Source organism: Hypomesus nipponensis, chromosome 14 (genome assembly GCF_054491055.1).
Source record: "Hypomesus nipponensis isolate SF chromosome 14, ASM5449105v1, whole genome shotgun sequence".
Classification (NCBI taxonomy): Eukaryota; Metazoa; Chordata; class Actinopteri; order Osmeriformes; family Osmeridae; genus Hypomesus; species Hypomesus nipponensis.
Genome location: NC_140374.1, coordinates 16,122,638 through 16,150,382, shown reverse-complemented (window position 1 = coordinate 16,150,382; position 27,745 = coordinate 16,122,638). Strand labels below are relative to the sequence as shown.

The following is a 27,745-nucleotide window of genomic DNA, read 5'->3' as shown; positions in this document are numbered from 1 at the left end:
AAAGGAAAGGAGAGGAGCCAATGAGACAGGGTAATACACAGGGGCTTGATTGATGGTATCGTGCAGCCAAGACTGCTGGTGGCTTTTTTAGAAAGCCAGGGTGATGTAACCTGCCCTCTGACGTCAGGGTGGAGAAACACCACACACACACACACACACAGGCATGAATAGACATATGCACGCACTTGTTCTCTCACTTCCTGTTGAACGAGGGGTACACTCAGTCACTAATTTAAAAAGGATTGACTGAAAAGAGAGACCTAAGTAAATGCAACTGGGCAGTGGCAAGGGGGGCAGAGCGGGGGGTGGGGTGAGGTGTGTGTGTGTGGATGGGGTTGGGGGGGGGGCAGAGAGAGAGAAGAGGGGTAGAAGTGAGTCTCCATCTCAAGAAACCATTCCTTTTTCTGGACAGATTTCAGGATGTGAACTTGTCTGACCTCTGGTGCCTGTTGAATGTATTACACCCTCCATGACACCATTGATCACACGCTGTATTTATTCATTTATGTTTCAATATTTCTCAAGTCAGAGTTGAAGGATTTTTAAGGGAACAAAACATGAAAAGATTCACTAATGGCCACAATATGTTTTTGTCGATAATTCATATTATGAATGGATCACTTTCAAATCCAACTGCTGGTGCTGCAACGGCAAGTTGCATCAAAGTTCATCGAAGGGACAAAAGCCATTACAACTTCCTTTAGGGTACTGTAGTTCAAGTCCGTTCACATGATGAGTTTTTCCTTAGCTGTGCGGTCAGTAAGATTATCTAGAAGACTCTTGTCATCCTTATCTGTAACAGGAAAAAAGACACACAGATATAGAATTGGTTATCCATCTGTCTATCCATCTATCCATCTATCCATCTATCCTAATTTATCAATCCTATTCTCTCTATCCTCATCACTCCCTGCTGGCGAGACAGAGGTACTGACCAAAGATGAGCAGGTTGCAGGAGCACCTGGCCTGTCCCAGAGGGCTCTCCAGCAGCAGAGTGTAGTCTCCACTGTCCCTAGCCACACAGGAGGGGATGGTGAGGGTGCACACCCCATCCGCTGTGCTCTGCCAGAACCGCGGCTTGTCTGAGATCTGCACTTCCCCCTTGTACCAGCTAGCCTGTGGATGGAAGGAGGCCAAGATGAACCATGTCTGCCGTGATATGATAGGTTGAGGTCGTAGTCCCATTGTGATGTGAGAACTAAGTCAGACCACCCCTGTTGTTGTGAAGACATTACCTGCGGAATGGGCATTCCCAGGAAAGCGCAGCTCATGGTGCAGTCGTTTCCACGGCGAACGGCGTGGTCCTTCAAGGGCAGAATGAAGGCCGGCTTCACCTGGCGCTCGGTGCGAGTGTACTCCTTCATGAGAAGGCTGCTGATTGGTTCTGAGGAATATACAGGGTGTGGTGACTGGACATCAAATACCATAGATATATACGTTGACATGGACATTGATAACAAACAAAACCGTTTAAAAATTGGTTGAAAATTGAGCAAGTTATGGTCATTTAAAAAGTGCATGTAGCACCAACACAATGCTATGGGTGAGCGAGTTGACTGTAGCAAGATGGCCGCCATATGCGGACGTTTGACACCGTTGGCAACGCGGACGAGACATCTAGCCTTTATATATATCCATGGGAAATACAATAACCTGCTCTATCCCAAAATCCCTTTACTCTTCCCAAGCAAACCTTTCTCCTTAGCGATGATCAGGGACTCTCTGGAGTCCAGGGGGTCGCTGTCTCCAATAGAATTGCGTGCCATGACCCGGAAGAAATACTTCCTTCCAGGAAGCAGTCCGGTGACAGTGTACTTGTTGCTATAGACGCACTCGGCAGTGGTAAACCAGGAGGGGGTGCTAGCGTCTCGTTTGAGGATGACGTAATGGCCGCCCTCGTCGTCCCCCAGGTCGGGGGTGTGGTCCCACTGCAGGGTCACCGTGCCGGGGACCTCCTCCACCAGACGCAGGTTCCTGGGGGGGCGTGGAAAGTCTGGGGGTGGGGGAGGGAGGAATAGCATTCTTGGTACTGAAGTGAACATGATCCGAAGTGAACATGAACTGTTCTAATCAGTCAGCGATAACAAGTTTACAGTATTGTCAAGAAAAAAACATCAAATGAACCAATTGTTCTTGCAAAGGTAAGCACACGACCACCACTGCGTTAGCAAGAGGATCCAGAGAGTAAGATGGTGTAAGATAGCTTCCCTAATGCCCTCCTCCCCTCACCTGTCACCCGGACGCTGATGTCATAGTGGGCTTCTCCGTAGTCGTTCTTCAAGTGAGCGCGGTAGACGCCCGCGTCGGAGCGCTGGGAGGAGGAGATGAGGAACTGAGAGTGGGTTTTGCCCTTGGTGATCGCCTCCCTGCCCTGGGTGGGGATGCCGTCCCTCAACCAGGACACCACGGGAGGAGGGGAGCCCTGAGGAGGACAGAACAGACCGTAGCCATGGTCAGTGTGGCCGGGTGTGCGTTTGTGTCTTTTTGTGTGCGTGTGTGTGTGTAATTGTTCTCAACTGTCCTTGTATCTGTCAGACTCACACACGGTACCTACAACCTGACTGTTGACCTGTCGACAGATTAAATTCCACAGTGTGTGTGTGTGTGTGTGAAACAGAGGTGTGCGTCTGTGTGTCAGGACAGGACTCACAGTGAAGGACAGCTGGAGGCACAGGGCCGACCCAGCTCGCACCACCATCTGGTTCTTCACCTTCCCCTGGAGGTCAAACCTAGGGGGCGCAGGGGGGGGCATGGCCAGCACCCCCTCCTCCAGCTCTCTGGGCTCCCCCACCCCTCCCTCGTTCACCGCCCGGATGCGGAAGAAGTACTTCATGCGCTCCTGCAGGCCTGTCACAGTGTAGGCGGTGCCGGCGATGGGGATCTTGGTGTTTTTGGTCCACTCCTTGGCGTCGTCGGGGCGGACCTCCAGGATGTAGCCAGAGGGCTGGTCTCCCAGCTCAGGGGGCTTCCAGCTCAGGGAGATGGAGGAGTTGGAGGAATCAGACACTGCCAGGTCCCTCACCAGGCCTGGGGCTCCTAGAGAGGAGGGAGGGGGCCAGAAGGGCTTTCATTTGACTTTACCTCAAGGGCATAGGATCTAAAAAACGATTTGATGCTGTTGTTGGGTACACTGTGTTCCAGTGGCAGGTAGGGACTGGACAGACTCACGGAGGGGGTCTTTGGCCAGGACAAAGTTGGAGGCTGTACTGGGGCTCCCAGCTCCAGCCCTGTTGATGCTGGTCACTCTAAACTCATACTCCACATCCTCCACCAGCCCGTCCACCAAACACTTGGTATCTACACAGGGACGGTAAACAAAGACATACTTAACACAGACACACTTCCTGCCACCAGGGCGGTGTTACATTTGACATGTTGTCACTTAGCAGACGCTTTCATCCAAAGCGTCGGGGTCCGACCTGTGAGGGGCTCTGTGTTGACGGGGACCCACATGTTGCTTCCCTTCTTCCTCCTCTCCAGGACGTAGCCCAGCACTGCCGCACCGCCGTCCTGGCCCGGGGGAGACCAGCTCACCGTTACCGCCTCTTTGGTGACGTCACACACCTGCGGTTGGGACGCCATGCCCGGGGGCTCTGGGAGGAAGGTGTGTGTGTGTGTGTGTGGGGGGGGGGGGTTCATACTGAATACTTTTGAATGTGTTGATCTATATCGACATTGATGATGAGAATGAGAATGCTGACAGGGCTCCTACCAATGGGCTCTCCTGCGTACACATCCTCAGTCTCCAGTGCGTCACTCAGGCCCTGGGAGTTGGCAGCCCTGATGCGGTACTGGTAGGCTTTGCCCTCCTCCACCTTCACGTCACTGAAGGTGGTGGTGCTGCTCTCCACCTCCCCCACCCGGACCCAGGACTTCTTCCCGGCTGGACGACGCTCGACGACGAAGCTGCTGACCTGCTGGCCCCCGTTGTCCTTCGGGGCCTTCCACTTCATGGTGATGCACCTGCCCGTCCTCTCTGGGAACTCCACCTTTCCCTGGGGGGGCTTGGGGCGGTCTGGGGACACACACAACCACACTGGGTGAAACAATGTGGGAGGTGTGTGTGTGGGGGAGAGAGACTCAGAGAGAGATGTACACACAGACAAATAGAGACACAGAAAGAGAGCTACAGCAAGAGACTCACACACTGTGACACAGAAACATTAAGGAAGACAGACACACACACACGTCAAGATGACGGAGACACTAACAGAGATAGAGAGAGGTAGTAACTGCTGGTTCTGACCCAGGACGCTGAGGTGGAGGTTGGCCGCGGCCGTGCCACAGTCACTCTTCAGACGAACCATGATGGCACCACTGTCCTCTCGCTCACACCTCAGGGACACAATCGCATCACACTTTCATAACCCTGTCGTACAGCACCACTAGACCACATCTGGCTTGCTTTCTACTTTCATAAATGATAGATTGTGGTTGTAATCTCATGGGTCCTTCCGTGGTAAAGCATACATTCTACAGTGCATTTTATTCACTTAGCAGATATTTTGATCCAAAGCGACATATAAAAAAATTGCATCGTGAGTACAGCATATGATCAAGTACCAGAAAGGCCCAGTTCTTACAATAATTCAGAAAGTACTGAGAAACTGTATGTTTTGCTGGACAGTACATGACCAGTTGTGATAGATCTGCTGGCCTCCTACCTGCTCAGTACCAGCGTGGTGGAGTCAGCCGTCCGCTCCACCTTGGTCCGCTCGTCCTCCAGCATCTCCAGGCCGTCCTTGTACCAGGTGACCTTGGGCGGGGGGCGTCCCCTGAAGGGGATCTTGATGGTAGCGGTCTGGCCTGCCTTCACCGTCACAGGCTGGGCCCCCAGCAGCTCCAGCAGCGCGGGGTCAATCTCTGGAGGGTCTGAGAACAGGAGAGGACAGGGGAAGGGCAGGAGCTCTGAGACTGGGGCGTGCGAGGCACAGCACCCGGACTGTACACTGCCCCCTACAGGGCTTCTACATAACAACATGAAATGACCCTCCTGAGAACAGGAACCTTCCGACTTTTCTGTGGTAATGACGGTGATAGCTCTCTGTCGTACCCACACACCTGCGATGGTGAGGACAGCCTCGCTCTCGGCCCCCTTGGCTCTGAAGGTGTACTTTCCCTGATGGCCGTCGTTTACGCCTGTGAAGAGCAGCTTGTGGACCGCCCCCTGCTTCACCACCTGCACCCCGCTCAGCTCCGACACCTGCAAGGAACCATGCGTGTTTGTGTGTGTGTGTGTGTAAATATACAGGGCATACACTATTATATGAATTCTTGGATCATTATCTCACTTTGAAGAAGGGATTCTAATAGTAACTGACTTGTTCAGGTACATTGACTGTGTGCACTGCAGTGTCCATGGACAAGCTGTGATGGGGTAACTGTACCTCTACTCCATCTTTCAGCCATACTCCATCCACCTTCTCATCATTCAGGACCACACACAGCTCTGCTGGTGAGCCTGTTGGACACTGGGCATCTGACATGTCACTCTTCACTGTGGCAAAGCGCTCTGTCAACACATATATACAACAGGGGTTCTTGAGCTTAATCGAATGAATCTTGAATGATAGTGGTTTTGACACCGGAGTAGTGATGATGATGGTGGTGATGATGATAATGATAATGAGGGTGACGAGGATGGTGACGAGGGTGGAGATGATGGGGATGATGATGGTGATGAAGGTAATGAGGGGGATGATGATGGTGATGAAGGTAATGATGGTGATGATGATGGTGAAGAAAGTAATGATGGTGATGATGATGGTGATGAAGGTAATGATGGTGATGATGATGGTGATGAAGGTAATGATGGGGATGATGATGGTGATGATGGTGATGAAGGTAATGATGGGGATGATGATGGTGATGATGATGGTGATGAAGGTAATGATGGGGATGATGATGGTGATGATGATGGTGATGAAGGTAATGATGGTGATGATGATGGTGATGAAGGTAATGATGGGGATGATGATGGTGATGATGGTGATGAAGGTAATGATGGGGATGATGATGGTGATGATGATGGTGATGAAGGTAATGATGGGGATGATGATGGTGATGATGGTGATGAAGGTAATGATGGGGATGATGATGGTGATGAGGGTAATGATGATGATGGTGATGATGGTGATGGTGATGGTGATGATGGTCATAACAACAAGGAGTCTCACCGTCCACGGTCAGGTTAGCGGAGCTGACGTACTCGTGCTCGTCACTGTCCTGGGTGCAGACCACCGCATACTCGCCTGCGTCCGCCACGTCGCAGTCCTCCATGATGACCTCCGCCCTCTTCCCCTCGCGCATGACGATGTAGCGCGGGTCGTTGGTGATGTCACGGCCGTCCTTCAGCCATCGCACGTGCACATCTTTGGTGCTGATCTCGCACTCCAGACGGGCCTTGCCCTTTTCTTTCACACGCACGTTCTTCAGAGGGCTCGAGAAGTTGATGGGGAGGCCTAGAATAGAATAGAAAATAACATAATTGAAAGTGAGTGTTTCTGAGTCAACGTCTGTGGTGGTATTTGTGCGTAAGAGACACGAGTTTAACGCTGAACAACTGAATTAACGCCACCCCAATTATTCCGGAAATCTATTCACATGGGAGAGGCCTGTCCTTGTGGAGATATTTACATGCTCCCGTTTGTCCTCTGGGCTAGTAAACATTGTGTTCTACAGAGCTGTGATGAATGAGGGGCTATAAAGAGGGATTTGACTGGATTAGGTTCACAGAAGCTCATAGACACAGAGCTCGATGATGATGTGTCTTCACAGTGCAGCAGTGGATGGCTGCCATGACTCACAGAGGTTCTTCTGATCTCAGGGGTGAAACCAGCTCAACTGAACTAAATCCAGTACAAAGACAGACAGACAGACAGACAGGCAGTCAGGCAGAGACAGGCAGACCTACGTTCTATGAAGAGAGGAGCAGAGGTAGTGAGGTCTCCAATGTTCATGGTGTACTCTCCGGTGTCACTGGCCCTCACGTCCTTTATCTTCAGGGTGTAGGTCAGCCCGTCGTCAGACACAGACACGTCAAACTTCTCATCCCTCTTCACCTCCTTCCCCTTCACCTGTAAGACACATGCAGCACCACGTGCTTTACTAATGATCCTGAACCTCAGGCATGCATCAGAGTAAACAAAGTTATTCAAATGAAAGACATTTGATCTGATACTCTTTGCCTTTGTTCATAGAGTAGGGCTTGAGTGTTTTCACCCCTGCCTGTGACCCCAAATATTGGACACCGACTAAACACAATCTAGATCAGATAAACCTTCGTAAAGAAGATTCCCCAGTGATCTGTAACTAGTCTGAGGCTGATGGGTCTAGCGTGCGGACCGACCTTCCAGACGAGGGGAACATCTGTCCTTTTTGACAGGCGAACTTCAAACACGGCTGTCTGGCGCTCTGTCACTCTCATTGGCTTCAGCTCCGATAGGAACCCCAAAGGCTCATCTGAGAGAGAAGAGGTGGGGGGGGGGGGTAAACGAAGGAGGAGGAGGGAGAGAGAAGAGAGGTGAGCAAAGGGGATAGACAGAGCATCAGGGGAGCGGGAAGGGAAAAGAGGAAGACGAGAGAAATGAAATCAGGAGGATGAGAGACGGGGGGGGGGGGATGGAGAAGAGGGGAAGACAGGGGGAGAAAAGGAAAAGACAAGGAGTGTCAGGGAAGTGAAAGCGGTGAGAGATGAAGGAGAAAAAAACTGAGAGTGAGAGCGAGAGAGCTAGGAAAACAGAACAGGAGGGGGGGTGGGCGGGTTACGTGACTCCAGTCACTGATGACAGTGAGTCACAGTGTGGAAGGACGGAGATTGAAGCGACTTACCAACAACTGTGAGCCTGGCCGAGAGGGTCGTGTCTCCTACTTGCAGTGTGTAGGTGCCCATGTCATCAAGGCCAACTCTGGAGATGCACAGCGTGTGCTTGGTGCCCAGCTGCTTCACTTCGTATTTCCCCAGAGAGTACTGGATACGCAACAGCTCTGTGCCCTGAATCACAAACAGTACACAATACGAACAAGATCTATCTCTGCCTCTCTCTTTCTCTAACTCTCGTTTCTGTCTGTCTGTCTCTCTCTCTCTCTCTCTCTCTCTCTCTCTCTCTCTCTCTCTCACACTCTCTTTCTCTCTCTCCCTCTCTCCCTCTCTCTCTTTCTATCCACATATGTACCCCCTCCTCCATAGTTCGAGCTTTACCAAAAGCCAGCACATCTTAGTGTTGGGGTCCTTGAGCTCCAGGATGGTTTCGAAGACCACGTTGGAGTCGACCTTGGCTGTGATATCCTCCAGGGGTTTCAGAACCCGCACCATCTGGACCCGAAGACATGAACGCAAAGTTTGTCCAGGCTCATTGCTAAAGTAGGAGGACTAAATCCCTGTTGTGGTTTGTACAGCTGTACTCTATTCAGATTAGCTCTCCAATGTTCTACTTATTATATATTACTTCATAATATTCAACTATTCCATTTGGTTTAACTCTATTGAACTCTGTTATATTCTATTCCATTCACTGTGACATAAGTGAACAAGCCCACCTCCACCTCCACTTTCTTCTTCATCTCTTTGAGTTTTTTGAGGATGCCCCTGAAGTCGGTGAAGCCGTGTTCAGCACAGATCCTCTCATAGTCCTTCTTTTCGGCCCCGGACAGGATCTTCAGCATCTCCTCCTCAGTGGGGGGCTTCCTCCCCTCCCGACGCCCCACAGGAGCACTCCTGCACCACAGGACAGCCTTTCAGACAGGGGTGTGTGTGTGTGAGTGTGTGTGCGTTTGGACTTGAAAAATACAGGATCAAAAGCATTTCCCCTGTCCCTATGGGAACACTTTGAAACAATCCAAGTTTTTTAGATGTCTCTGTTTTGGATGTGTGTCTGGGCCATGTTGTTACATCAGTCAGAGTGTTTGTCGTGGTGTGTATTTGAGATGCTTCTCTTTCCGGAACAGTTTTCAAGTGGGAATGTAGGCCAGTGGAGGTGTGAGGGCTGTCACCGTTTTTTAAGCATCTTTTTGAAGTCCATCGCTGGATCTAGAACAAAAGAAACAATGCTGTCAGTCAACTATGAGACATTATATATTTAAGTGGGTTCCTGGATGCAATCAACATAACATAGCTGGCTTTGCATGGCATATCTCACAAACTTTTCAGAGACTAAATCGATTGGAACTTTTTGCACAAAGTGATAGGCTTACTGTCTGTTACTATGAGGGAAGTGGAGTAGATGGAATGTCCATGCTCGTTGGAGGCGATGCACTTGTAGACATCGGCATCATCCATGGCCAAGCTGTTGATCTAGTGACAGGCAGTCGGACATGAAAACAATATTGATTTCCATTGAGCTGTTGCACATCAAGGCCACACACCAATAGCCTGCCTCTTCTCATTTCCTTCCCTTCCTGGATACATGTCTAGTAGTTCATGTCGTTTAATGTAATACTCATCTGGCAGACGCTGCACAGATCCTTATCCAAGGATGAGATCCTAAACTTGTGTCGATGCATCCCTGTGCATTTCACACATTGACCAGAGAAAGGCGCTGTTACGCCAGGGATATCTTGTGAATGGGAAGTGCCACAACTTTTCAGCATCCCTCACCCAGAAAACAGATGGCAATGGGAGCTGCATATGTCAGCCACCACAAGTTAATTGCTTTATAATAGCTATTTAGTCTTCACTTAAGCTCCCCGGCTGGGGTGAAAAACAATGCAAAATCCACCCCAGAATGTTGGAGATAAAAGGATCGGGTGTTCCCCTGTTCCTCTCCTCCCCGGTCTTGTTTTCCTTGTGATGCATGAAGAACTGAGAGAGCTGACAGCCCTGAGAAGACTTGGTGGGCCTTGGTTAATGGAGGCCTGTTAGGAATCACCGGCTTCTCTACGTGCTGTCAGCATCAGAGGCACCTCGTTACAAGATGGATTGGTACCATTCATCTTGAGGTAAATGGGCGAGTGAAATGTAGCATGTACCAGAGCTGCTGGCGTTCCCTGCCATTTGTATTCATCAAAAGCCTTATCACAGCTGGGTGTGGAGGACTCGCTCCAGTAGACCAGCCAACAACCGCTTTCAACTCCTCGGGAGAAGCATCCAAATGTGAGAACTAAGAAGAGAAAACGTGTCTGGTGTCTAATGACAGATTAGATGCTCTCCAAATGATCAGGTGTATTTGTTGGTTGTGGCTTGGCTAGCTCGCCACAAAAAATCCCATTTCGATTGGTTCCAAAATGTTTTCTGGAAAAACACATGCTAAGTGTGGCTAGCTCACTTTCAGGACGTGCTGTTTGTTGATGCTATCGTAGAAGGTCTTGATTCCCTCAGACAGTGGCTTTCCGCTGGCTCTCTCCCAAGTCACTGTGGGTGTGGGGGTCCCCGTCACCTTCGCCTTGAAGGACACCTTGTCCCCTGATTGGAGAGTCAGAAAACACTGTGGGATTTCATCATTCCATCAACATAGAAAAACTAAGTTTCTACTGAATAATTTGCTCCTGATCTTTTGAACTACAAGGAAAACAGATGATCAATCATGTAATATTTTGTGTTTGCCAGGGTATTAAAGCAAATGTCAGGATATTATTTTGCAAGTCTTCTTTAGTCTTTAGTGAATCTGGGACTAGCCTAAGGATAAAGTGGCCTAAATTAAGACCAGAGCTCTCAAAGCTAGCAGACCAGTCTAGCAGAGAATACCAATGACCAGTATAAGGTCACTGTGCTGCTTTGCTCTGTGTTGTGACAGGTTGGATTCTGCTTTAAGAGTCTCTTAATCTATAATTCACAGGCGGAGCCAGGATAGATCAGCCTCCAGCACACCTCCAGTATGTAGAGCAGAGTGCAGTACTCAGCATGACCTCAGGTGGTCACACAGCCCTCTTCGGAGGTCACAGCTGCACACTACAATTGCACACTAGTACTGCATACTACCGCTGAACACCACAGCTGCACATCAGTGCTGTATCAGCGCAATACAGCAGCACGTTCCAGCTGAACACTAAAATTGACCACTACTGCTGCATACTCCAGTATGGTTTGCTGCTAAGTGATGTTACCATTCTGATTCATGGGGTTTTCTGATTCATGAATTGCCTGCTGAGTGTTGCTTTACACTCAACTTAAGTCTATACAAAGTGGAAATACAAAATGTTTGGGGCATACATGTACTGACATGATGTGTTAAACTTGGATATACCCAAGTGCAACCAGACTGCAGCAGTAACGAGGTCTTAACAGTCATACTCCAGCCATTGTCATCGGCCATAAATCTATAGGCAATCAGCAAACAGCATGCTCTGTCCTCAGACTTGGTTATCTAGATCATTTATTGACAGGGATATTGGGTCAGGGTGTTATTTAAGATTGGGGGGTATGATTCTCACCCTCCTGGGCAGTGATGGGGCGTGGTCTCTCCTCAAAATCTGGGACAGACTCCCCCACTGGGACGTGAGGGGATTTCTGCACCTGGCTGAAGGACTCCACCACAGCCGAGGTCTTACGTTGCACCACAGAGTGCTCTGAGTAGATAAAACACACAGTAACACATTAACACACACACAAACACAGACCAGACAGACTTTTCAGCAGACTTTGGGCATTGCTCATAAACAGCAGTGTGGGCATGAAGTATTTTGGCCCAGCCCAGCATACGGCTAAACATTTGTTTTACTGTAAGACATGAAAATACAGTCCTCCTGTAGCTGTTATTGAGAGATGAGTCAAATAAAGTTTTGGAGGACAAACTATAAAAAATAAAGAGTACACAGTCATAGAGCAACTGGTTCGTGGATAAAATGAGCCAGGTTGTAGGCTTCCTTACCCTCCACAGCCTTCGTCTGGGAGGTCTTGTGTGTCTTTGTGGAGCTCACACTGAATGTAGTAGAGGAGGAGGAGCGGGAGGAGGACATGCGCATCTCCGTCAACTGCTCCATCCCCATCTCCATCAGCTCTAGACCCTTCTCCATCCTCATCTTCATCTCCTTCTCCATCTTCATCTTCATCTCCTTCTCCATCTCCAACCTTCCCCCCATCCCGATTTTTGTCTCTATCCCCATCTCCAACCCTCCTTCAATCTCTGTTTTCATCTCGTTCTCCATCTTCATCTCCAACCCTTCAATCTCTGTTTTCATCTCGTTCTCCATCTTCATCTCCAACCCTCCTTCAATCTCTGTTTTCATCTCTTTCTCCATCTTCATCTCCAACCCTCCTTCAATCTCTGTTTTCAGCTTGTTCTCCATCTTCATCTCCAACCCTCCTTCAATCTCTGTTTTCATCTGGTTCTCCATCTTCATCTCCAACCCTTCAATCTCTGTTTTCATCTCATTCTCCATCTTCTTCTCCAACCCTCCTTCAATCTCTGTTTTCATCTCGTTCTCCATCTTCATCTCCAACCCTCCTTCAATTTCTGTTTTCATCTCTTTCTCCATCTTCATCTCCAACGCTCCTTCAATCTCTGTTTTCATCTGTTTCTCCATCTCCATCATGTCCCAGCAGTCCTGGAGGACCTCTGCCGCCAACCTACAGCAAGAACAAGTCTGGTGACTGCCCGGGTGTTGAATGGTTCCTAAACTATATGTCCGTCGTATGTAGAGTTAGAACACTGAGAGGCTGACAGAGAGAGATGCAGAGAGATAGACAGAGAGATGGAGAAAGAAATACGGGGGAGATAGATGTTTTCATAATTGTATTTGGTTGATTATTCTTTGAATCTCTTGCAGTAGCTGTATACAGCTGCCCCCATTATAACAATAGGGAAGGAGATTGAGATACAACTGTTCCAGCAATTGAGCATGCTCCAGACCCTGGACCTGCTTTGGTGTTAAAAGAGGTTATTGTCATTCAGCCAGATGCCCCTGTGTGTACTGTGTGTGAGTGTGTGTGTGTGTGTGTGTGTGTAAGAGTGAGAGAGAGACTTGCTAGAAACTTACGAGAAACTGCTAACCAAGCAGTTTCACCCCACCAGCGGTTTCTTATTCAAAACAAACCCATTTCACTTACAAATTTCACAGTTTTACTTTCCAATCAGACTAAAACAAAACTGAGTGAGAGAAATAAAGAGAGAGAGAGAGAGAGAGAGAGAGAGAGAGAGAGAGAGAGAGAGAGAGAGAGAGAGAGAGAGAGTCTGCGTGTGTGAGTGTACAATGCCACCCTCCATTTCAGAACTAATTGGGTTTGTGTTTTCAGAAGCACACTCCAAAGACAATTGAAATAAACTTCCTTTCCTGGCTCACACATCCTGCTCTCCTCCCTCCCTTTGCTCTCTCATACCCCTTCACCACAGACAACAAGGTCTTTGATTTGAAATAATACAGATTCAGTTAAAAAAGAAAGCTTCAGACCTGCTTTGAGCGATGACGCCCTGTGTATCGAGATGAGATGAGCTGTGCTCTCTATGTATGTCTCCACTCGACACTTTAAAGGTTCCATTTCCTTGTTTGCATGTGTATGATGTTTGTTGGTTTGTATGTAGTGCGTGTGGGATGTGCTGTATGTGTGGTATTTGTGTGGTGTGTGGGTGGTGAGTGTGTCATGTTTGTGTGACGTGTGTGTGGTGTGTGTGTGTGTGTGTAACAAGGTTGAGTGAAAGCCTGAGCAGGCATATTAAAACAGGGTTTCCTCTTCTGAGCAGATTACCTGCATCTCTAGAAGTAAACCCCTTTCCCATAATTAAGCGGGAGGCTAAATGTCACTCACTGTGTCGGTTTTCAAACAATGAGGCACTTCTCACCACTCTACTATGGAGGGGGGGATCATGGAGTGCAAATCTGTGTGTGTGTTTGAGTGTATGTTTGAGTATGTGTGCTTCTGTGCAAGAGTGCCGGTGTATTTTGCACATGGGTGTTATGTACTGTACTGTACTGCACTGTGTATTTATGTATGTTCCAGTTATGTCTCAGAAGAGGTGATATAATACATTTTGCTGCACTGTGTCGGCCCCATGGCAAACCAGGGGAAGGATGAAGGATTGGTGATTAGCGAAAGAGAAGTAAACAACATGTGTAGTTTGTTCCATGTCACACACATGCCTGGATTAATAACCTAATCAGTCCCGAGAGTGTTAGAGCTCCTCTAATGGAACCAACCAAAGCCTCTCCTTCTGCGAGCCAGACTGAACCCTTTGATGATGACTTCACAGCCAAAGTGAGTGCTGCGTGGCACAAAACTGAGCACTGAGACAGGTGGAACTTTTACCTCAGGAGTGCTCGCGAGCAATAAATATCTTGCTCTTTCTGTCTCCCACTCTTTTTCTCTCACCCTCTCCATCCTGCTCTCTCTCAAATACAGCAGAAAGTCATAACAGTGTTTGTATTTGGTTCTCTCGTTCTCCTTCCCTCTCCCTACTTTTTCTTCAAACTTGTACTCTCATATTTTACCATCATATAAACATTTTTTCTTACCTCAGTGAGATGAAAGTGTGTTCTTTAGATCCACAGGCTCCAGGTGAAGGCTTCAGGCGCCTGTGGTTAATATCGCAAGCAAGGATCTGGCTTCTCTTAGGGATCTAAGGGGTCCCGCTCTGGTGGACCTGAATGCTTTCCTCTTTCTGGATGACCAGGAATCTGTGGTGCTCTGAACACGCTATGGTTATCAACTGCTGGCTCCCAGTACTGGACAAATAAGGCTTGGAGCTGGACTGACGGGACCTTGGGTAGACTGGGATATTCAGGGCTGGGCTAATCTGGGTTTGTCTAGGCAAGGGTGTAAAGGGCGGGCTAGGTAGGCAGGGATGGGGTGGGATGTGCTGGGCTGGGCTTAGCTGGGTTGGACTAAGCAGGGCAAGGTCTGACCATGCAGTCATCTCCCCCAGGTCTGTCAAGACTTGCTCTCCATGGAGGCTCAGTTGATCTCGGTTGATGGAGCCCTCAGGGCCCTCTGATGGAGAAGATATTTTGGGAGCACACGTTGAAGGACCTCTCACAGTCTCTGTCGACTGCCATAGACAAACTATTAATTATCTGAACTTGAATGCTATCTGATATGATGGTGTATTTAAGGATATGGTTTTACAGATGAAAAGTAATTGAAAGCAAACAGTTCTGCTACATACATTTGATGGTGACTTCACAGCCAATTTCAATGTCTTGCTGCAAAACCAATAGCCCCTCAGGGACAAATAAAGTTGGAAGTTGAACACATTGCAGCTGAGTCATGTAATGCTATGTGCTTCCATAAAATCCAAAACCATATGGATGCTGCAGGATTGAAAAAAAACCAATGTTTGCCTTCAGAACGTCGAGCAGAGAGGATATCCAGATGGAAGTTTGATGTTGATGCATTGAAGATGGATAAATACGACAGTCTCAGTATTTTGTTTTCTCGGCTCTGTCAGTCCACCTGTATTTCTCCCTCTACAATTCGCTGATCAGTTTCAGTCGTCAATTGGCCAGGCCCCAGCCAGATAACTTTTCAGTTTGGGTGAAAGAGCCAGGTTAGACAATGATCTCAACGCTGGCCTGAAGAAGGTCATGATGAACCCTTCTCTACAAGACATCATACCCTTTGGCATCTGAATGGACACAGTGATGTAGGGGTGCAGAGGATTCGAGCTAAGAGGTAAGTATGATTGTTCCCTCAGCAGGAGAAGAGAGCCCAGAAGCATTATTTTCTCGCTCTCTAATCCTCTTTGTGCTACACCTGGCTGGCATACTAATGATGGAGGAGAAATGACCTAGATTCCTCTCTTTTTGTGTACATCCATTCACACAGTCCTAAAAACCAAGTAAACGACTCTGATGCGCCTCATTCCGTGCTGCTCAGGTCCCATCTGAATTACACCTCCGACTGAGACACAGACTCTATAATCTCGGCGAGAACCATTACAAGGGCCTCCTCCCTTCCCTGTCAAACCATGTAGGAGATAGCTCACTGAAAGAGACAGTACACTGGGAAGGATGATTGATGTTTCGCCTCAAGTTCAAAGACACTGAAAAAGGAGCGAGTTTTAAATCCAACTCTGGCCCATCTAGTAAGATAGGTGTTGTAGTCTTGACGCCGCCTCAGTATCTACCTCGGTGTGATAAGCCTGGAACTGTAGGCATCGTGTCCTCAGAAGAGAGGCTGAGGAGCCAGGAGAATGATGAGATCATGATCTTGATGAGATCATTACCCGTAATGGGAGGCTGCCGGCTGCAAGCCCAGTTGGAGACACATTTAGCTGCATCACCTGTTAGGAAAGGAAGGCTGTCTCAGACTTAAGCGTCGTGCCTCACTTCTTTATGAAACTCCAGAATGCCCTGGAGTTCCACACAGACTGACAGGAGACCCCAGAGCTCCACATGGAATGTCTTCAGAAGAGCCAGAGAGGGTGTGGCTAAAGCTTTGGTGTCATAAGTATCAGATGTCCGAAACTGCGTCTGTACATCTCCCGGGATGTTGAACCCTCAAATCATTTTGACTATGTAAGGAAAAAGCCATTGGCGAGGAGTGTGTGGTGTGTGTGTGCGTGTGTGTGTGTGTGCCTGTGTGTGTGTGTGTGTGCATGTGTTTGGGGTACTGAGGGGATGCTTGGGCACTGAGCCGCAGTCATGAAATCAATATCATTTTTTCCTGAACTATTGAATTTCAACTCTTACAGCTTATTCACTGTTTATCTGCACATCAATGTGTAACTGTAGGAGTAATAGAATGAGTCTTGGATAGGAAGATGCATCCATAAATGTAGTATAATTTGCTGTGTGCTGTGATCTTCAAAAACCCTCACCTTATCCTCCTTCCTCTACTCTTGCTTTCCCTTTTCTCTTTCCTCTGTTTCCTTCTCTCTCTTTTTGCCCTCCTTCTGCTTTCCTTCCCATCTCCTCTCTTCTGTTGTGTCATTCTATGATTTCACTCATTTATAAACATGAACAAATACTATCTGAAAAAAGCTATCTGAGATGGCTCTGTAGGGATAAGGCTCAGTGGAGCAGAAAGGACATCTGACAGACAGACAGATGGCAGACAGACAGACAGACAGAAATGGAGAGGCAGGCAGGCAGGTGGCAGGCAGACAGACATGATGACAGACAGCAAGACAGGCTGCACCTGTTATAACTAGGAAACAGGGGTGCAGGGGGCACTTCAGTCTGAGCCAGGATGGAGGAGCCACAACCCTTAATCCAGATGACATTTCAGCTGAGCTCAAGCCATCATCCCCCTGCTGAGCGGATGATGGGAAAACAAAAAAACAGGAGGACAGGATGACAGGGAGTGGGAGGGATGAGAGAAAGAGAGGGTGCGAGGTGGCGAGACAGATGGACAGAGAGTGAGAGAGAGGGAGAGAGAGAGAGAGAAGGAAAGAAGAAGGAAAAAGAGAAAAATTAGAGAGACCCTTTTGAAAGTACCAGTGGTTTTCACCTTTCCTTGGTCACAGTTGTTACCCCTTCAAGACCTCAGGTTGACCACATCCACTGACATGTCAAGCACATCCCCATTTGGGGAGCTGTGTCACCCAGGACCCCTATGATCCCCCCTGACCAGTGTCATCCCATTGCCTGCAGTCAATGGTATAACACTCTCCGTCCCTCCCCTAGACACCTGTCAGAGACGGCGAGATATGCCCTTCTTCTGGATTCAACCCTCCAGAGACAGCACCCCCCCCAAACACACACCTTACCCCCCACCCATATCCCTCCCCACAGCTCATCGCCTTTAGCCCACATCACTCACCACCTAGTCCCCTCCCCTCGGCCTAGATCTATCCATCCATGATGATCCTTGGAGAATGCAGCCAGATGCCAGTGGTAACCAGAGGCAGAGAGAGATTGAAACACAGAGAGAAGTAGTGGTGGTGGGGGGGGGGGTGGGCAAAGACAATTCTGCTTTAGAGGAGGATTGAAATGTAGGGGGTAGGGGGTAAATAATTCAAAAAGACTTCCCAAGTGAAAGAATATCAAACCTAAAGTACACAGGGTATGGATACAAACAAACTTAGATTTATTAAAGTTGTCAATGGGAATTTTCATTTATAAAAAAATCTGTACATTGTAAGTACTTTCAATTGCACAGAAAATATAATGTATGAACCTCTCATTTAATGCCCTCTTTCTGTATGTAGTTAAGATCATTTTTTTATATTCTGAAAGGGTAAAGGAGGAGGAGAGTGAACACAAGAAAATATCTCTCATGAGAGTCCTCACAATCAGTTACTTACATTTACCAGAGCAATGCTGCCATATTGAATCTATGACTCTCCCTTTCACCTCAAGGAATGTCAAATGCCATATTGACCCCCTGCTTAGTTTTGAGCATATACCTAGATTTGTATTTATCATTCCGTAGTGACACACACATGTTTAGGAAACACCGACACTGGGAACGTGCACACACACGCATGCAGAAGTGTCAACTCATGGAAAATAGTGCTTTGCATTTTACCATTCTGCTGTTGTTACTCCGGGGGCAGCCAGGAAAGTGATCAGTCACATCGTGAGACAACTGTGCAAAGCACAAGGCAAGAGGGGGGTAGGCAGCTACATTACCAGTTACATTGTAGCTATAGAGATTTAAGAAACCCCAAATAAAAATTATCAAAGTTATAATGAGACAGATTCAGGTCTCCAAACACATCCTAATGATGCCCTGCATCTGAAGACAAGCTATTATCAGACCATGAACAAAATGCCCTACATCAGTTGGAATAATGCACTACCTGAGACAACAAGGTAGTTAAGGTTATACTTTAGCCCAGCAGAGTGGATGTAATTATACTGGGGTCATTAGAGACACCTTTCAGGCCCAGGGAATTTACCTAGACATTTTTGAGGATTACCTATAATCTGTGGAGATGGAGGATTATGTCCTGGGATATGGTCACCACCAGGAGCACAGATGGGACAGCGGGGCCCTGAGGTCAAATTCTCAGGTCAGGCTTAGTTATAATGTGAATACAATATAGATGAATATTGATTTAATTTCTGAGGCTACCATCTTACTTCTTGTCAATTTTTTTTGCTATGAGCATTGTTGTAGACAATTCTACACCTGTTGAATTCAGACAAAGGTTAACCAGGAGACAAACAAATTTACAGTCATAATATAGGCCCTTTCTTTATTTTACATGCTAGCAGAGAAACTCCATAAACACAACACTAAATCTCTAAGATGTAGCTCAGTGACTTATTCATTTATTGGGGAGGATAAGTGTGATAAAAACATGATCTATTAATTTTCTTTTCTTTGCAGCATGTGGAAAAAGTATATAGGATGTTTGAAGGGACACATTATAATAATGAAAAAAGGAAAAGAAAAAGATATGTAACAGGAATCCTAAATTACTGAAAAAAAGTATGTAGTCCTGTTCTGTCATCCAAGAAAGTGCTTGTTAAAATGTAGGCTATAATCTTAAAGAAATTGAGAATACTCTCGCAAACTGTTGTGGGGGAAGTGTCCATGGTTCTGAAACACGCACATCTAGGATACGCGTCGTTGGGGAAACGTAATTGTATTCACAGTTATACACATTATATCAAAGTATACCTTTGAAATCCTCCAAAAAGCAGTGGAAAACAACTTGATTTGGAAAAGATCTGATGTTCTTAACTATCAGCTTTCAGTTTAGGCATATGGCGGTGCGTTGGTTTATTCTCTTTTACCAACAGGCGGCACTCCAGCGCACGTCTCAAAGAAGACTATTATCGTCTGCATGTGAATATTCTAATCTTGATGTGTAAAACTACACATTAGGCCAATGTTTATTTGTTTCTGCTGAAAGTAGGCTATGGGAATATGCAGGCTACGGTAAACTGTACTTTGAACAGGCCTAAGTTGATTTTATTCAGCTCATGGCATATACGACGGAGGCTATAAATTGAATCTGTACGCACTCCAACACAAATATTTTAGATAATGGTTCTTGGATTTAGTGCAATAGGCTCCAATTTACCATTAGTTTTAAACGAAGCAACAGAATTGATCTGCAGGCAATGTCGTCATCCCGCCTCTTTCAAACCATAGCTATTATTGGATAACGGATCTGTCAATCAAGGGCTCCTCCCAAGTTCGGTTGCCCAGCATCGTTATAACGCTCAATTGATGGGCAAAGAGGAGCGTACAGATTGCTGGACAAGGGGATCATGAATCCCTCTTTAATAGGAGAACTACTGTAAAACCATATATACATTTTCCGTGACTCCGCAAATGGAGAGCTATGGTTTTGTAATGTGATTTGCAAGGTGACAACAGAGGAGAAAGACGATTTTCAGCGTTAAAATAAAAATGAAGAGCTCACGATTGAAATGACAACACTGCCAGTCTATCGCAGCTAGCATCCTTGTAGCGCATCGTGATTTGGATGTTGTTCAGCGGGGGCTTGCATGGACGTTCTGCTTGGCGGATGCTGACAATGCTGGGACTTGGTTTTCTGTAGTCTACGATGCACAAGCCGAAAGCGCGCGGAGTACAGAGGCGAGTGAAGGTGCACATGGACCTCTGAGAGGTTTCCCGGGATCCCGAATCGCAAGGGCACGTTTATGTAGCCCTTTCACCTGACAACCGGTGCGCTTCCAGGACTACTTACTACTTCTCTTAACCAAGGTTTTGTTCGTGAGGATAATGTGTCAGCGCTGGGGCTTTAACAGACAAGTGTGCAGGGTGACAATTGATCCCTCCACCCATGGGAATAGCCGAGGAGCCCGGTCTTACTGGACCATTAGTATGATTAATTAGGCTACTACTATCAATATTCTCGTTTTAACTGTGCCTAACACTTTAGGGAGCCGAGAGCTTGCAGTTCGTTATATATTTCGCTCTGTTTAACCAGTCGTTGCATTTATAAAGCAGCAGACATTTCTCTACACAGCCTACACATTGCCGCCCAGAAAAGTATAGCCTGATATAAATGCAGGGGCAACAGCATTACTGAAGCATGATTTTACTTCAACATCGGTATGGGAGTAGCCTATGTTCACACAAGACCGATAGCTCACTGTTAACGTGCTTAGTACTAGTAGGCTAAAGTCATCCATAGGCATTAGTAACAACCCATCTGCACGCGTGAGGTCTCGAGACTCTTTCAGCCCCACGGACCTAGCCTTTTGCCGCGCGCTGTGCACTTGAGTGCGCCTTAAATCCCGGGGGATGATCTCAGTGTGAGTGGCCGTTAAAATAATCAGCGTCGCGGTGTCAGTGAAGCCAGAGCAAGAGGGGATTTTTATAGATTATCGCCGGACTGCTATTTTGTTCCTGCCGCCACACTGAGTGTAGGCTACAGCTCTTGATCCGCCGCCTTTCCCCCGCTCCGGGCTGTCACCGCTCAACAATTGGAATGCGATGCTGGACTGGCTTTTAGTCGCCTTGTCCGCAAGTCTCCGTGTCATAGTTGTCTCTACTGTACATTGTAAGAGCTAGAATGTAGAGCTACACGAGTTGAAATTCTTCTAAAGCCCATTAAAGCCTCAAATAGTCCCAGACTAAGAATTCATCACGTACGACTGTTACAGTCTGTTGTAACAGTCTGTTATAACTACTATAGTAGTTATAGTCCGAGTGGAAGAATGTAGGCTATGTGATCCAAAACTCCAACCAACGTCCTGATACTCTCTTCGTTTCCGCAGCCGGTAACCGGATGATGTTCCAGCGAGGATGCTGCGCTTCCCTGTGAAGAAAATTCGGAAGCAGTTCAAACTCCTTCTGCTGCTGGTCCTGTTCACCTTCGCAGTGTGGTTCACTTACCTGCACATCAACCAGGGCAAAGCTATCAAACTCCACTTCAACTACGGAAAAGGTACCGTTATTCTTGCAAGCGTACACGAGTTGGCTGGGCTGGTTGTTAAAGTTACATTAGCCATATGTTTTTTTAAGGAATCAGACAAAATAGTTAAAAGATTATCGATCTGAATCTAATCCACATAAATGCAGTGGATTGATTTAAGAACCAAGCTTGCGGGTGTGATTTTCTTTCTTTCTCATCTCATATCCTGTTTGTCTTATGATGCTTCATGAGGATCTGCCTATTCGGATAAGTGCCAATAGAAGGAAAAACATCTACTCATAAATAAACAATAGCCTCGCTTCCCTACACTGTGCTGCGCAGCGCAGTAGTCGGCAGAAGGGGCTTCGAAGTAAGAGGCTGTTGGCTTATCAATAATGAAAGGACTGCGGGTGCCAGGTCATGACCTGTCAATCACTCAGGAAGAACGCGTGAAGAAAATCACCTGTTGTTGCTGGGGGTGGGAAAATATTGGTGTAGAGCATGTACTAGTAAACAGAAATGTTGTGGTTGAATTTCTCATTTGGACTGCAGTAGAAGCAAGTAACTAGGCCTAATGTTGATACAATGTGTACACCCATAATGTTGCTTCCAGTTGTGGGCTTGTGTATGTCTGGTCCTTGGTTATTTGTTGTGAGTGACTACTACTATTTGTATGTCATTTTGGATTAAAGCCTCTGCTAAATGAATAAAGTAATAGTATAATGTAATGTAGTGAGGCAGATGATCAGATACTGTTTTTTGAATCTGAACTTGTTCTGGAAGAGGTGAGGCGGGTTAGAGATGACAGGGTAGTTAGGGTTAAGTATGTTAGTCTGCCTTATGTGACCCCCACATAATCCAGTCCACTTTACCACGCGATTCATTTGAAAGATTTCAGTTGCTTGTTATGTTAGAAGATCTGTGTGTTCTTGGGCGTGAATTGTCCACGGCGCAAGAATTGAGAAGAAAGCACATTTTCCTGTTTGTAGTGAGATGCATTTTCATACCCATCAGATTTACAATATGCAGAGAGTAGCTCGTTTTACTCTTGATCTGTGGCAAATAATATATAAAAAGTATCAAATCAGGCTAGAAATTGAGCGTGTGTTCATAGAGTACAGCTTGCTCTGCATAGACATCACTTAAACTGAACAGTGGGATTCTGCTTGACCCAAAAGCAGAGCAAGCCCTTCTCTCCAGGCCTTTCCCCCCACCCCCGAGGCTCACATCCAAATGTGACGAGTATGTAGTTCCGTCAGAGTTTTCCGGACCGTGTTCATCCTTCACCAAGGATCGAACACGCCATCTCTGACTTCCCAAGCACCACCACTACCAGCTACGCCATAGAAAAGCTAGCTGTTCAATGACGCGGGTGACCTCTTACATACTTGAGAAGTGAGTTTCACCAATTCACACCGGCTACACAAACACAAACTACCTTACACACGTCTAGGCTTCTACAATGTCCGCCACAATGAGAGGATTGTACCCAGTCTTTGATTTAAATTCTGAAGGGGAGAACCAGTCTCCATGTCCTTTGTTACTTTAGCACCAGGCATTTACCCAGCCAGTCAGACCGTCAACCAGTCAGCCAGTCAGCCGACAAACAGCATCATTAGAGATGTGAGAAGAATAGCATGTCTGTTATGGGTTGGAGAGCGCATCATCTGCTTCAATAGGGGGTCCACTTATCTGAAGACATGGACGTCTGTTCCACTTGAAAATAATCATAGTTGTTATTATGGAGAAGGATCCATTCTGAGGTGAGTTATCACAGTCCATCTGCTGTCAACAAGCTGGAGGCTAGAAAGACAATAAACACCCAGGAAATGACTCTGACTGATGTTCATCCAAACAACAAACCTGGCTGGTGTAAACTATTCGGGTAAATCCCTTAGCTGTGTGGATAATTGTTAACAATTTACACGTGTTTGATAGCCGTTTGAGAGCCACATTATGTGGTTGACCAGTCAAAAATATAGGTCTACTGGGCCTGGGCTGGGCTGGGCTTGGCTAATAAGATACAATCACAAAAAATACACACCTGCTTACATAAACACATACACATATATTCACAAACACACAAACACATATTCAATGCAACAGCTCGGGAGAAAGGCATTGGCTAGAGGTCTTAATAGTTATAGCGGACTGGCTGGTTAGTTGCCAAGGGAGACAGCACATAGGACACATACAATCCGATTGGCAGGATATTCCCGCGGTGCTGTCTGTGCTGATTGAAGGAAATTCCTTCTCAATTCTATGTTCTAAAATCCAGTCAGCCCAATGGACTTGAAGAAGTGAACCTTCTCCTTCCACCCACACCAACACACAGTACTGACCATGGGTCTCCATTAAATGTCATGGAGTAATGGACAGCAAGTGGATTTGCCTTGTGCTCCTTCATCAATAACCACAGGCCTGTCAGCTGTCATGGCAACACTGCCCTGCGATGTCACCTCTCCCTAATTTGAGCTGCTTTGGTTGTCGTGGTCAGAAGCATCAGGAAGAAAATGCCTCTGATGCTAAACATTGGTGACAGACGGACAGACAGACAGACAGACGGACAGACAGGCAGATGGCCATGCAGTCCAGTGTGTATGGAACTGTACTCTAGGCTGCTCCAGGAGAGAAGTGAGACTGGTGGAGGCTTAGTGGTGAATCTCAGGAGAGCTTATCTGGCCTACACAGCAAATCTCACTGCCGGTATAATTCAGGTGAGAAATGTTCCTGGTGCTGTAACCAAGGCAAGAAGACTCAATGTGCTGGACCTTTGACACATGCTTGCGCATGCACACACACGCACACACACACACACACACACACACACACACACACACACACACACACACACACACACACGCACAAACAAAGAGTCTTCAGTACTTTAGTTCATTTCCTTCTTAATGTACTTGGGAAGTGTTATTTTTCCTGACATGCTACATGGAATGACATGAGTGCTAGAATTCCCCCCCCCACGTACCTTACATTGACATGGTTATAGTGTGCTTGTTTTTCTGCAGCACTGACTGTGCAGGAATGGGTTGATGAAGGATGAGGGGAGAGGGAGCGAGGGCAGGCAGGAGTGAGGGAAGCAGAAGCACAGAGTGTTTTAACCCTGAGGTTAATGAAATTTGTGTTGGCCTGCCTAACAAGCCACCTTTGAGGTACTAACTGTTGGCCATGCAAATGAGATTTTTGGATTGCTGCCATGGCTGTGTGTTTGTGTCGGTGTGCATGGGTGTGTGTGTGGGTGTGTCTGTGTTAGTGTGTGTTGGAGAAGGGGGTGGTCGGTAGTGCCTGCCAGCCTTCCCATTGACTATGCAGACTGCATGCACTTTGACTACCGTGTTTGGTGGAGGAGGGAGCCGGTGAATGATGGCACTATCCTCTCCCTGGCACACCGGGCCGTGGAGATAGAGAGAGAGGGAGGGAAGGGATGGAGGGAGGGAGGGAGAAAGGATGGATCTCGTCCGTCACAGGTGGATGAGGCAGCGTGAGAGGAAGTGGCTTTGAAGGACCATCATTTGACAGTACTGTCGCTTGACACTGTGATCTGGGTGTCTCGTCTGATGACCCCATTGACGTATCATCTTCTTGTGGTTCATCGTGGTTGGGCATCCCCCTATTACTGTGAAGGAACCCTCCAGAGGCCCAGTAGGGGCCCAGCAGACCGGGGCCCACCAGCTCCAGGATTATAGAAAGGCAGAGACCCACCAGCCCCCAATTACGTAATATGGCTGTACTCAGCAGAGGGCTGCCTAACAATCCTCACAATGTGGACTTTGATATGTTGCGTATGTGTGTGAGAGAGAGAGGGGGGGGGGAGACTGGCGAGGTTAAAGAAGAGAGAGAGACGAGAGCGCAAGAAGCAGAACGCGAAAGAGAACAAGAGAGAAGACCGCGCCGGAGAGGTGCCGTGCAAAGAGCAGAGTAGGGAGTCGGATGTCGGCGGGATCCAGACAGGATCTCAGTCCTGATAAGATCTGTCAGTCCCCCTGTCCTCAGCAGATCCCCTTTCCCTTCCATGCCGCCTGGGAGCCGTGCCGCAGCATGGACCCTGGTGTCGCCTTACCGTAAGTGATCCACTCCCAGCAGGGCTTCAATCAATCCTCTTAGCCCTGACGCTGTGGGCCACCTCTCCCCTGGGCCTCCCCGACCCTCTGTAGTGGGTGGCTCTGTGGTTCAGACACTAAAGTCATGGTATTCTGGTCAGCTGGGGGCTGGAGGGGAGGAGGGGGGGAGGGAGGAGAGCAGAAGTGAGGATAGGGGGGAGAGGAGAGGGAGAGGAGGGGTAGGAGGAGAGGAAGAGGAGGGTGGAGAGGACAGCTGTCTTTCTCATTCCTGACATGTCAGATATACCTATCAAGCCTCGCCCCTGGAATATTTCCATCAATCAGAGGCCCCTCTTCTTTGATCAAAGAGTTTCACTTGAACTTTTGTTGGGGGAAAGTTTCATGGCTTTTTTTCCCAATGACATTTAACGTCCAGGCATGCTGCCAGACTGATGGAGTGGCATTCAAAGAGAGTCCCCAGCCAGTCTGTCTGCACACAGGCAGGGAGATGAAGTGGACGGAGCACAGATAGAGATCATCCTCAACCTCACCTCAGGATCGCTCAGGGATAGTCTCAGTGCTGAGCTCCTGGACATAGGCCTATGCACACAGTATGCGTGTTCCTGTATCTACAGTCAATGTCTCCTGCACCTTTGCCCAGCCTTCTGGTAGTCCTCGTTTCTTGATTCCCGTCTGACTGTGATACCATATATCTGTATGCCGATGACACACTGCATTGACCCTCCTGTCTATCCCAACCTTCCATTTCAGTCCGACGGGGCCTGCCTCTCCCTGGCATGCTTGTGGGTGGACTCTCAGAACAGGCCTCGCCGGGGGGATGGAGGCTGTGTGGAAGGAGGGATGACGCCCAGGCCTCGTGTTTTGCTCGTCAGAGAAAGCTCTCTGACTTGATTATTGTGTATGGCCGGTTTTGAGAAGGGTGCACAGCAGCTATCTCTAATAGCTGTCAAAAGCGCTTCCCGCTGTCTCGACCGCGGCCCGCCCGGTGAGGCGCGGTAGATGAAGTCAGGGTGAGGAAAGTTTCCACCGTATTCAGTTGTGTTCTCCTACACGGCCTGTGTACTGAATTCTAACTCGCTTGGCATTCTATAATTGACTAGATTGTTTTTTTGTATTCTCTGTGGCTTCTCTGCACGCCAGACAAGAAGGCCTTACCCAACAGGCTTCCGTCAGCTCACTCGGCGTTTATAATCTCCCAATGTAATGGACTTATTTGCTCTAGAGAGGCAGTGAACTTAAATTAGTTTTCTGTCCTCTTTATTATCCTTTATACGGTGCCATTATTTGTTGTGGACAATTCCAACTGCTATTTCTGCCGTTCTGGAAACAGCACGGTTGTACCTCCACCACACACACCTCCCTCACCAGACCTGTCCACCCCTTCCTAGTGCTGGGTTTCAGTCGTCTCCTGACAGCCTGGGTTTTGCCCGACAGCCCAGGCCCCACCTTCCCACCACCGAACACCTGTCTCTCTAGCCTGTACATCACCACTGCCTCCAGCCCCACACCCTCACCATCCTCCACAATCCTCCCTGCCTCCTGCCCGTCTCAACCCTGTCCCCCAGCGGTCTGGCGACTCTGTGCAGCCGGCTCCTCCTCTCCGTCCTGGGAGGGGCCTGTGGGCGCAGACAGCCTGGGAGGGCTCCACCCCCCTGGAGGGCCTTGTTCCGCTGGAACCGCACAAACAACCTCAGCGCTGCCGACGGTAGCGACGACAACAATAACAATGATGGCAACAGACACGGCCGTTGCATATTAGCATATTAGCGTATTAGCACATTAGCAGACTGCGGGCGTGAGGCCGGGCCTCCACATCCCTGTGTTTACACTGGAGGCAGCCTTGATAGCAAGGGCCACAAAACCACCAGAGGCTAATTAAGTGGAAACAAACCCCCAAGTGGCCCTCCCCGAGCAGGGAGAGAAGGACGGGGGGAGTGAGAAGGTAGGAGCAGGGGGGGTGGGGGGGTGGCGGTAGGTGGGTGGGTCGGGAGGGGAATAGTGTTACTGCTGTAATCATTA

The 27,745-nt window shown here is 47.9% G+C and overlaps 2 protein-coding genes across 3 annotated transcripts in view; one reads left to right on the top strand and one right to left on the bottom strand.

The window, feature by feature from the left end:
• Positions 1–459: 459 nt before the first annotated feature.
• Positions 460–12,465, bottom strand: LOC146258799 (immunoglobulin superfamily member 22-like). The gene is made up of 25 exons (XM_084671854.1): positions 12,005–12,465; positions 11,805–11,854; positions 11,368–11,502; positions 10,263–10,399; positions 9,193–9,292; positions 8,992–9,028; positions 8,539–8,716; positions 8,201–8,314; positions 7,831–7,993; positions 7,349–7,461; positions 6,914–7,076; positions 6,177–6,461; positions 5,388–5,512; positions 5,062–5,203; positions 4,665–4,872; positions 4,247–4,335; positions 3,713–4,015; positions 3,420–3,593; positions 3,169–3,297; positions 2,651–3,036; positions 2,230–2,422; positions 1,694–1,993; positions 1,236–1,384; positions 936–1,116; positions 460–793 (listed from the first exon to the last, which is right to left on the bottom strand). The coding sequence occupies exons 1-25, from the start codon at positions 12,463–12,465 to the stop codon at positions 726–728; spliced, it is 4,383 nt and encodes a 1,460-aa protein (XP_084527980.1). The 3' UTR covers positions 460–725.
• A 7,532-nt stretch (positions 12,466–19,997) lies between these two features.
• The window catches only part of b4galnt4a (beta-1,4-N-acetyl-galactosaminyl transferase 4a), an 84,323-nt gene continuing 76,575 nt past the window's right edge, over positions 19,998–27,745 (top strand). The window contains exons 1-2 of one of the 2 annotated variants that reach the window (XM_084672186.1): positions 19,998–20,455; positions 21,514–21,683. In XM_084672186.1, the coding sequence (XP_084528312.1) occupies positions 21,542–21,683 (142 nt within the window). In that variant the 5' untranslated portion in view covers positions 19,998–20,455; positions 21,514–21,541. Of the gene's footprint in view, positions 20,456–21,064; positions 21,297–21,513; positions 21,684–27,745 lie in introns of those variants that run through there. The other variant, XM_084672187.1, reaches the window with a different exon arrangement.